At 41.3% G+C, this 12,040-nt stretch overlaps 1 protein-coding gene across 1 annotated transcript; it reads left to right on the top strand.

Annotated features, from left to right (window-relative positions):
• Nucleotides 1–2,490: 2,490 nt before the first annotated feature.
• Nucleotides 2,491–9,912, top strand: LOC121880159 (fibrinogen C domain-containing protein 1-A-like). Its single transcript, XM_042387259.1, has 4 exons — nt 2,491–2,858; nt 6,589–6,766; nt 9,109–9,266; nt 9,578–9,912. Exons 1-4 carry the CDS (start codon nt 2,790–2,792, stop codon nt 9,731–9,733), a joined length of 561 nt encoding a protein of 186 aa, XP_042243193.1. The 5' UTR covers nt 2,491–2,789; the 3' UTR covers nt 9,734–9,912.
• The last annotated feature ends 2,128 nt before the right edge of the window (nt 9,913–12,040 follow it).

The raw sequence follows: 12,040 nt of genomic DNA, 5'->3' as shown, positions 1-12,040 counted from the left end.
ATATTTTTTGTACAGGTTGTGTTTTTGCCACGTAAAATAGAGGTGAGAGCTGGAAAATACAATTAAAACACCCTGAAGGCAACATTTGAGGTCCTCCCTGCAGGCCCTCTCTCACCAACCTCCCAGTTTCTAAATTGTGAGGAAAATTTAAGTTTCAATAGGAAGTTAGTACTTTACTTTAGTTGGGGATTCACAGACGATATTGTCTTGGAACTGGACCAAGAGAAAGTCGACAGACTCAGACAGTATCTATAATGACATAGCGGTGAATCGACTCCACTTCACATGTACAGTATTTACAGGTTACAAAAAGGTTCATCTGTGCGTGTGTAAATAGATATTTAATAATATAATAATTAGCTATCTATTTACACAAAGGTACTCTTAAGTACTGCCAATCCCAAAAATAAACTAAAGAATTAGACAAAATATGCATTGAAATCAGTACCAAATATAGCGAATGGAATGTAACAAGAGTCAATGTCACCACAGTCAAGGTGTTGAGGGGGTTGTGTCCCACGTAGTGTTGGTAGCAGGTGTTAACGACCGAGCTACACCGCCCCCACCACTGCCACTTTCTCTGAGAGATCTGGGGTTTGAGGGCCTCGTGACGCACTAAAAACATTTCCCATCCATCACCATAACACCACCCTCTAACCCCCCCACCCCCCCTCTCTCTCTCTCTCTCTTTCCTCTTTCCGTGGTTCACTTCACCTTCAGAAGGGCGGGTGGGTCAGTGGGTTCCTTCCTTATACCTATTGACCTCCTCCACACGGTCGCTACTCTGACACGTGCAACACTCGCTTTCACTTATTATACGGCCTAAAAATAAACGTCTCTTGCAGTATGTTCCTCAGTTGAGTACACAAACAGTTATGTGAGTAAGGCGTCCATCCAACCATCCATCCAACATGACTAAAATTTGTTACTTCTTCCAAACGCATTTATTCTAAGACTTACTTTAGGAGTTTGTGTTTCGTATGTGACATTCTGCTAGTTTCTTGTTTTACTTGCTACAACTTAACTCGAGAGTGAATGCCTACGTAACTAAGTAATTTATTCCAAAAATTCCTTCATATGGGACTTCCTGCAGAGGTCACTTGGGAGTTTGACCCCATAACGTTGGTATCCCCCTCCCGGCCTCGACGAGTTGTGTTGGGGGAGAGGGTAGGTGAAGTAGGAGGAGGGAGGTGGGGTAAATTTTGCCTGAGAGGGAGGGAGGGAGGGAGGGAAAACTGAACCAGTCACACGAGACGAACAGCAGAAGAGAGAAGCACAGAGTAATTATTGTTAGTTTCTCTCTCTCTCTCTCTCTCTCTCTCTCTCTCTCTCTCTCTAACACACATACACACACACACACACACACGTTATACCGATTAGTGTTATTAAGAAGAAACCGAGGAAAAGAACAGCAAGATAGATACTAAATAAATATATGTAAAATCGTCACACATATTTACATAGGCAGTGCAGGTAAGGTATACAACAAACCTAGACAGAGCACGTATACAAAAATGTGTATAGACAGTGCAGGTATACACAGAAAGTGCAGATATACAAACAACAAATCGTAAACTTATAGTGATAAAAGAAAAAAATTACAACTCTTGTGAAAATAAACTTTGAACAGTTTTCTTGGTCGATCCTTTGTTAAATCGACGTACTGTTTATTGATTACATAATTTATATACGTGTACTGTCTATGCATGTTGTTTATATATCTACACTATCTGCATTGTCTATGTACACTGTATATACCTTTATTATGCATGTATGTACATTATTCGTATATTTGCACTAAGTATATTATTTGTATACATACATGGTTCGCTGTTCTGTGTTTATACTGTAGGTGCACTGTGTATATTGTATACTTGCACTGTTTATGTACTGTATATCTGCGCTGTTTATCTACACTGTTTGTATACCTGCAATGCCTTTATATATACTGAACCAACGAGAACTTGTAAGACGATTTCACTTAATGAATATCTATCTACATAAAACCGTGTAGGGAAGGAGAGCCTTTAGGCGCGGTGACTGACCACTGACGACCGTCCACTACCCCAAGGAAAGTGAAGAAAGTCTGGCGAGGCGGAGGAAGGGGGAGGGGTAAAGGAGAAGGGGGTGGAGGAGGAGTAGGGAGGTGGAGGGAGGGGGGGGGGGTCCACGCCATGCTGGTGCGGGGAGGTGACCGAGGTTATTAGGGCAGAGAAAACATCCTCCTCCGCCTCCTCCAATAGTTTCACACAAACCGTCTCTGTTCTTCACCAACTATGAGAAGTTGGTCAGTGTCTTCCACCACACCGGGAACCACTCGTGAATCACTGACCATAATATAGGGAACAAACAGGGCCGAAACAGTGACATCATAAAACCACTGCCAACCCCGAGAGAAAGAGAAGAGAGAGTACGTCCTCATTATAGTGAAAACTTGAGTGTGTGCGTGCGTGTGTGTGGGGGTGTTGTCAGTGTGTGTGTGTGTGTGTGCTAGGCGTGAAGCGCAGTAGTGGTGGAGGTAACATGGAGGGTGGCAGCCAGTCTTGTAGCGCTGGTGAGTCTAACAGTACTCTCCTCCACTACCATATCTCACGAACTAAAGTGTTATACCGAGTGATAACCTTCTTGAAGACGCCACTACCATAGTACAAAAATCTTGAAAACAGAAGCTACTACTCGGTGTTTCAAGGAACAACTCAGGAAGGCAAAACACGGGATTCATACAAAACAACTTGAATATTAAGATTTATATTTTTTTTGTATTTGTGGATAATTGAAACACGATTGAGATGCGATTTGAGGCGGTGTTGTTGTTGATGGTGATGGTGATGGTGTCTGCAGGTGACGCGCAGCACAACGTGAGTAACTACAAATACTACTACTATTACTACTACTATATACTACTATTACTACTACTGTTACTACTAGTACTACTACTATCTTTCATTATATCGATTTACTGATTACCATTGTGTGTATACCTTATGAGAACTTGTACGACGATTTTACTGAATATCTATCTATCTATTTATCTATCTATCTATCTACCCCCCTTGGTAATAGGGAAGGTAAATATATCCTTTTCTCTCTATCTTAATGTAATCAAATATTTCATGTACCAGCTTAAACCTAACCTGACCTGACCTATACCCCACAGGTAGCGTTAGGATGTTTAATCATCAGGTGAAATAAAAGAGGGGGCTAATCTTTAGGTGACCCAGCGGCCATATTAAAAACAGTATTGAACGAAAAAACTACCGTAACCTAATAAATTCTCAAATTGACTTAAGAGGAAAAATTAACTTAATATTTGAAAACCCAGTTAAAGTCAATGTGATAATAACCACAGTTGCAGACCCACATTTTAACGCAGAGGTCAATGTTCTGTTACCTCCTGGGTGATAATAGTCTACTGCGCAGGTGTTATGCGCATGTGGTGTTCCGCTTTAGGAGGAACTTGCCTATAATGGTATGCATCCCGTTCCTCGTTACCAACTCACCTACTTTACGAGTATAAGATATAAACACTTAAGAATTCACTTGTTGACGCTTTCTCCTATCTATAATACCGTACAAGGTGTAGTTTGGTTGATATTGTACTAGTTAAGTCCAGTTTTGCATGTACAGTAGGTGATTGGAGGCAGTTTAGTGATCGCCTGAAGATTCTCAGCCCCATCTTATTTCACCTCGAGATTTACCACCCTAACACTAACCTAACCTAACTCCAGCTAATTTCACCTAAAGATTAACCACCCTAACCTAATCTCATCCCCCTCAAATAGTGTCAGGGTAGTTAATCATTAAGTGAAATAAGCTAGGACGTAGATTCTTCATGTTATCCCAATTTAGCAGTTGTATGTGTGTATAGTTATGATCATTAGACTATACCACTGCGACTTAACTATCACGGTTAAATACTACATTCTGTGGAGACTTATTTACTCAAGTTCAGGAAGTGGTGGCGGCGTCTCCATGGTTTCAGACCCTCAGCTGGAGACGGTAACAAGAGGGTGAGTCAGCGAGCCCCTGACCCGTGAAACATTCCGAGAATTTGTAAATGGAAAGCCACGAAACCGGTGTGGCTTTTTACAACAAGGGGGTATTCCTCCCCCTTCCCACCACCACCACCACCACCTGTAAAGCGTGTGCGTGTGTGAGAGAGATAACCTTAACCTCTGAGACAAACACACACGACACAGCCAGCCTTCTCAGGGGTTTCATAGCAGCTTAGGACAATACATACCTTTAGCAAGAGGCTTTAGTCTTGTGGAGGAATGAAGAAAGAAAACAATGTATAATGACCACCGCTGAATGACAGAATGTGGAGCAGATATGAGAGCGTTAGTTAAAGCACGGGAAGGTAAAATATGATCTGTATCTTGTCTCCTAACAAAGCAGGGATGAAAACAAAACAAAAAACAGTGGCAGTTTTTCCTTGAGTGGCACCAGGTTTGTGATGGCAACAAGGTTCAGACACTTGACCCCAGAGCGCACGAGTCGTCAGATCAGGGTCAACAACGTTTTCTTAACGTTTTAAAATGTTCCTGAAAACAACACCCGCGCGCTTCATTTGTTACTGAAATCTGTTAGAGCGTTATGACCGAGAACTGTATTCTGATGTAATGTATCTACCTGTCTATCTATGTAACCAGAAGAATTAGTACAAAACTTGGATGTGTGTGTGTGTGTGTGTGTGTGTGTGTGTGTGTGTGTGTGTGTGTGTGTGTGTGAAACTTCAGACAAAAAACCGACTCAGGCACCGTGAGGCAGCTGCTGTAATACAAACATTATATCATCTGGCAACCCCCAACAGCCAAGCACCCTGGGGAACACCTATCTACGGTAAGATCTCTCTCTATAAGCGGCGGCGTAACAGGCGGAAGAAGAGGTGACCGACCCTACGAGTTCACCTGCGGCAGCTAAACCCAACAAACTGGGTCACAGGTAGTCCATTGTGGCTCTCCTTCACTACATACTTTTTTTTTTTCTGGTCACGAGTCTTGATGTCAAAGCAACAGGGTCAAAGACTGTCTTGTGTGGATTTAATTTAATTCGGGTTATTTTCCAGTCTGTCCAGTGCTTGTTTAGTCTTTCATTAAGTATGTGAGCCGAGTTGACCAGTGTGTGTTGATTAATAGCCATTCCTTGCGTGAGGATTGTTGCTACTAACCTTACCTAACGATAACCAAACACTAACCAAACCTAATACTAATCTAACCTAATGATAACCAAACACTAACCTAATCCTCAGGAAACATTAGGGGTATTCAATCATCGGGTGAAAATAATCTGTGGGTCTAATCTTAATGTGATCTCAGCACTACCACCGTCACTACACCACGATACATGACAAATTTCACAGACATCAGGCGCCTTGGTAAAGTTATCTTCACATCTTTGCCAAATACTGTCTTCTCATTAATTTTTTTTTACCGAGACACCAAATACCTCTTGAATATACGTATTAAACATTACGGGATCTCTAGATTAGTGTGAGAAGTTTTCTACATGAGGATGCGTGTATTAGCATAATCTGTAGGTGAGCGCGGGAAGGATGTGGCAACCTGAGGATAAAAAACAAAAGAAGGTAAAGAAAGTATTTAGTGGTGTGTGAGGAGGAGGAGGAGGAGGAAGAGGGTCGTGATGCGTGATGGAGAGTTTTTTCTACCACAAATTATAGATTTTCTCTCGTGTGCCATGTTTGTCTTTGTACCTCGACCAATCAGAGGCAGTCATTCCGCTATTAGTTACCTAGTGTATACATATATAACAACAAGAATATTTAAGATGTGTTAAGTAGAACTGTAGTGAAGTAGACTGGGACGGAGATAACAGAGCGTGTCGCCTCACCACCCCTCACCACACCCTCACACAACACTGACGTCAGGACAAAAACTAATGAAATATACTAATCCCTGAGTATTAGTACGACAAGTTAAGTCTTCGGTTTAAAATGTACTTTTGTGATAAGACTTTATATATAGAATTGTTCCCTCCGGGTCAGTTCTTGTAGTTAATGAATGTATCTGTGACCGTAGACGCTGGCTATGTCACGATCTCATTAACAAAACACACACACACACTCTCCCTGAATCATCTCAAATCTCGCATACACGCTGCGCAACGAGAAGCATTCGACGAACACTGATATAAACTGCCATAAACAGATGAAATGTACCGGGAATTTTCCCCCCCCATACACTCATCATTCTGTCACTTTATGTAACTTGGTGACAAAACCCACGACCTTTCAGGCTTTTACACCCTCAATGCACGAGTCATGAAGGCAAGCATGAACTACGCATGCTTCCCAGATGGGCGCTGTAAACGCTTTTGCACTTCACCTTGCACAGGATGTAAGGGGGTGCCCAAAAAACTAGCCCTCGTGCGTGGCAAATTCAAAATTCAAATACACACACACACACACACACACACACACACACACACAACAACTGCATTTAGTCACATTATTTGTATCTTCATCATCTTTATTATCATCATCATCATCATCACCACACCATAATTTCCGCACCCATGTTATCACCACCTTCAGCCACACCTTCAGTAGATCTTGTCGTGTTCCTACAGAGTGAAGCTGACGCGAGCATTGGGAGGGGCTTTGCAGGAGGTGAGAGTGGAGGCGGCATTGACCCGGCCATGATCTCCCAGTTGCGTCGCACAGTTCGTCAGATCGTCTCAGAGAACACCCCGCTGAGACCTACCAACTCCTCCGGGGAAAGAACCAGAGACGTGTACGACTTCACCAGTAAGTTCCTCCTCACCTCATAGTTGCTTCTGATGTTACACTACACTGTCAACACACATCTGTTTATCTCAACATAGATTTAGTTGTGCTTTTAGTACATCTGTTACTGTACGTAGCCTAGATTAATTTTCCCTTAATCTGGAGTCTCAAATATTACTGAGTACTTTGTAGCATTAATCCAACTACACGAGCTTTTCGGTCTGTGTCATATGGTAGGTATCATGTATTTCACTGACTCTTCCCAACAGGTTCTCACACTGCACCTTAGTAACAGACAAGAAAAAGAAAAAAGTGTGGTTTCCTGTTATCATCCTCAAATGGCAAAAGCATATATCTGAGGTTTATGCTGCCAGTCACTGAATTACTCACCACCAGCGCGCTTTCTTGTCACTAACTTTATATTTACCCATCGTAAAAAGATGTTGATACTGATACTGAATCTGTGATAATGACGACTTACTTCACTCATGGAGGACGAAACTATCTCACAATATCCACAAAGACTGAGCAGATTTGGCCCTGAGCGCTGTGTTAACAAGATTTCCCGGCAGGTTCGGTAGTAACACACACACACACACACTTACTTAAGTTTCTCCTTGACGCAGCTTTCTTTTTATGGGTTGTGTAGTGGTGTTAAAAACCAAACATAACACAATGTGAACACTACCGCTTCCCCCAGGTTCTCCGTGCCTAGGGGTACAAGTGGCGTGTGTAAGCGGCTAGCAAGGGTGACGCCCGAAGAGTGTGAAGTACTCTTGTCGTCAATGGACACTAAGGTTGAAGGGTAGATGATGACTCGGTCTTTAGGGCAACGGTATAATGACAGTCGGGAAGTGTGTTAGACTTTGTGTGGGTCAGACCCGTACAGCTGCTGAAATGAGGTCTATGACTTAGTGACCATGGGAGCGAGTCCGTTCTTCCCGCCTCGCTCTGCTCCCCTGACCTGTCAATCTATCCTTTTTTAACTTCTTTCTGATTTTACTTTTTATCTTTTACTCTTTCGCTCTTCTCCTGCGCTGTGTACCCACCTGGAGTCATCTACTGGTGTCTTATATACTTATCCTCTTCAGTGGGCTGTACTGTACCTCGTGTTGACAATGATAACAACAACACTCAAGAGACCAGCAGGTTCTTGAAGAGTTGTATCATAAAGTTCCCCTGACTAGTGCCGTGAGAGTACATCTAACTGGCTCACTGTAGCTGTGGTATAATAACCAAAATGGCCTTAAATGTTCTCTAAGACTCCTCAATGTAGCCAGACTCAGACCACTGAGAAAGGAAAAATCCTCAACGCTTGGTGAACATCTTAACCACCGCGACAGTGACTTTCTCCTCCGCTATTAAACACCAGTTGATAAAATAATTCCCAATCTCAAGAGAAAGTTCGGAACATTTAATTCCGAAAATACCAATAACAACCTCTATAGTAACTGCTGCGTCATCTTTCCATAATGGTGTGTTGATATAGTGGTTATTGTTGACAAAAACGACTCCCTAAAATACACAGTTCAACGACACTGGCTAATTACTGTTTTTTTTAATACGTTGGGTAATAAAGCGTACACCAGGGAGTGTCTTAAACGACTTCCTTTATTGCCGAGTTAAACTGACTTGTAGCTTGTAATAAAAACTTCATCAAAAACGTCTGGGTGATAACTTTCTCCTGTACAATAACCACTTCTTTGTGCTGGCCGGTACAATAGGAAATAGTGTGTTTGGTACAATAGGAAATAGTGTGTTTGGTACAATAGGAAATAGTGTGTTTGGTACAATAGGAAATAGTGTGTTTGGTACAATAGGAAATAGTGTGTTTGGTACAATAGGAAATAGTGTGTTTGGTACAATAGGAAATAGTGTGTTTGGTACAATAGGAAATAGTGTGTTTGGTACAATAGGAAATAGTGTGTTTGGTACAATAGGAAATAGTGTGTTTGGTACAATAGGAAATAGTGTGTTTAGTACAGTAGGAAATTGTGATTCATTACAGTAAATTCACTTCTATTGTACCATTACAAGCACCTAAAGGTTGATGTAATTTCACCTCCAAAATGCAGCGTAAAACTCCTATTTGTATTGTTTAGTCATTACAACTTTACAAAGGCTTAAACCAGTGACTTGAATCATGTGTGTGAGAATACCATCAGCTTATTTGTATATATTATGTATTTCCGTGCTTCAGCAACTAAGGTCTTCAAGCACCTGCTGTACATTATGTAGGCACACACACACACACACACACACACTAGAAAACAACTAAGTAAAAATCACGGATGTAGTGCAGTAGTTCTGGCCGTCAGCTGTGGTAATGACATTCCCCCTCCCTCCTTCTTCCCTACCATCAGGATCCTTCCACGTAGGCACCAGTTGTCATGACATCCAGGCTACTCAAGGCGCCACCAAGACCGGCATCTACCTCATCCACCCGCCTAACCTTGTTCAGGGGCCCTGGAAGGTCTTCTGTGACCTGGAGAGTGAAGGTGGTGGCTGGACCGTCTTTCAGGTTAGTTCTTACAACACAAATCTTGGAAAATGATAAATAAGAAATGGCCAGAGTTCCGTATTTCATTAAGGAGTCAGTCAGTTGTATGTGAAATGAGTTAAATTTAATCATTGTATTTAAACCTCCATCATAATAAGTCTTGTAAGTAGTTTCTCTTACGAGTGTGATATATGCATGTGGTCTTAGATGCTTTTGAAACTAACATTATCTCCGTTGTACTCCTTGGTAATGTATCATTCCCTACTACCGCGTTACTCCTTGATGGCACCCCGACTCACCGTTGGCCCCCCGTGGTGTCCCTGGCGGTGTAGGTGAGAGACGACGTGGAGCCTCACGAGAACTTCATGCGTGGCTGGGAGGACTACAAGGTCGGCTTTGGGGACTTCGACAGAGAGTTTTGGCTAGGTAAGTGTACACCCTCGCGTCTCGTTCAGTTGCCTTTGTTAGCTCAGTTTTCCCACCATTGAGATGTTGAGTTCTGACACAAGTGACGCAGCTGTTAACTGATCCAGGTCACTTAACCGTGTGACTTGGAAGCGGTGGTGCGAGGCTGTGAACAATGACACCCACAATGAAGATGGCTTTAATGGGTTCTGTTTGAGATATCCCGTGACGTTGCATGAGTAATTATGTAGAAAACAATGAATTAAATGAATAAGCAGTTAATTCAGACATACTTGTACTTGTAATGCTTACACTTGATGATTTTCACACCAGGTAAGAGAAATTAAATGTTCTCATAAATTAGATTTTAATTTCTTCTGCAATCAATACACCGATTAATAGCATTCATAATTTCTCTATTCCTTAATCATTAAATGTTGAAATGTTTATAATTAATCTAATGTCTGCTGCAGAATTTCTTTGACTATAATTCATTAATATTTAATTTTTTTCCAGCAATGTTCATATCAGTTACCCAATTAAAGCTTTATATATGTGTGTGTGTGGACAGTTAGACGGAGGACCTCGTATGAGTGTGAGAGAGAGTTGTGTGGACACTTTCCCCCCTCACTACCTGACTCAGCACACCTCTCTCATAATAACTTTTCTTTCCTCCTCCACAACAAACAAACACATCACAACAACCTGGGGAAAGTCGCTACTTGATAGATAACCTCATCTTAAGGTGCTTTACACCTCAGACACTTTCTTAGTGTGATGAAGCATTTGATGGTGTAGTGCGTCGTGTGTCAGTACGGTACGGTGCGTCGTGTAGTGCGTCGTGGTGTGCGTCGTGTAGTGTGTGTGTTCATTATGATATTGAAGTCAGAGCGATGTCAGTGTTCACGGTGAAGGATGAGCTCCACCCTCTGTCACTGCTTGAACACAAAAACATCAACCTGGAGGGTGTTTCACAGGTCTTGAAGCGAACACGATGTGGAGTTAGAATACTTAAGACATTGGCATACTGCTATGGCATACGAGGTTTGGTATAATTAAGTCAACAGGCAAAATACGCTATACCTATATAAGAATATTGTATGATCGCACTCTTAACTAAAACATGCATGAATTTCAACAATACAAAATACACCTTGTAAGTGGATCGTCAACACCGACTGTAATGATGTCATATAAACATTATACTGTTTACTTACACAGATGAGAGGTGTACAAGGGGGGTGTAAATGGTGAAACAAGAGTGTAATACCTAACACACAATACACGGTCCTAGGTATCACAAGTAGCGTTATTACCGCTGTCACACCGATATGGCTCCCTCAAACAGGTGGTAACTAATTAGTGTAAATATTACCCAGGTAATTCACCGTGACCTAACTGTTGACACACTGACTGTTAACTGTTGACACCAACTTTTGAGACACTAACTGTTAACGAAGACTTTGGCGATAAATTAAATGAGACACTCTCTTAACGGAAGCACTGACTATTAGACATTGACTGTTAGCACTCTATTAACTGAAACACTGACTGTTAGATACTGACAGTTAAGACACTGACTATTCAGACACTGAATATTAACTGGCAAACTGACTGCTGAATCACTGTCTAACTTGAGACGTTGACTGTTGAGTAACTGCTATTAATTGACACTATGACTATTAACTTAGACATTGACTGTTAACTGAAAAATAGAGTATACACTTAACATTAACTGAGACTCTGACTATTACCTGAGACACTGAGTATGATTAGAGAAACTGACTATACACACTGATTATTATTTACTGACTAAATGACTGGTGATACACTCACTATTAACTGAAACATTAACTGTTGAGATACTGATTATTAAATGAGACAGACTGTTGAGACACTAAATATTAACTGAAACACTTACTGATGATACATTAACTATTGAGACACTGACTATTAACTGAAACATTAACTGGTGAGACACTGACTATTAACTGCGACACTGACTATTAACTGATACATAAACTGTTGAGACACTGACTATTAATTGAGATATTAACTGTTGAGATACTAACTGTTAAGACATTGACTATTAACTGAAATATTAACTGCTGAGACACTGACTATTAACTGAGATATTAACTATTGAGACACTGACTATCAACAGAGACATAGACTGCTGAGACACTGACTATTAACTGAGACATTAACTGATGAGACACCGACTGTTAACTGAGACATAGACTGTTCAGACACTGACTATTAACTGAAATATTAACTGCTGAGACACTGACTATTAACTGAGATATTAACTGCTGAGATACTAACTGTTAAGACACTGACTATTAACTGAAACATTAACTGCTGAGACACTGACTATTAACTGAGATATT

The sequence above is a fragment of the Homarus americanus genome, unplaced genomic scaffold (assembly GCF_018991925.1).
Source record: "Homarus americanus isolate GMGI-L3 unplaced genomic scaffold, GMGI_Hamer_2.0 scaffold30108, whole genome shotgun sequence".
NCBI lineage: Eukaryota > Metazoa > Arthropoda > Malacostraca > Decapoda > Nephropidae > Homarus > Homarus americanus.
Note: the sequence above shows the minus strand (reverse complement) of the source record. Positions and strands in the feature narration are given on the sequence as shown.

What these genes read in the sequence shown, in the direction of transcription:
- LOC121880159 (XM_042387259.1), top strand. Translation starts at nt 2,790, where the DNA reads ATGCGATTTGAGGCGGTGTTGTTGTTGATGGTGATGGTGATGGTGTCT. An exon ending in CAGGTGACGCGCAGCACAAC is followed by an intron (nt 2,859 to 6,588) that starts GTGAGTAACTAC and finishes GTGTTCCTACAG; the next exon opens with AGTGAAGCTGACGCGAGCAT. An exon ending in AGACGTGTACGACTTCACCA is followed by an intron (nt 6,767 to 9,108) that starts GTAAGTTCCTCC and finishes CCCTACCATCAG; the next exon opens with GATCCTTCCACGTAGGCACC.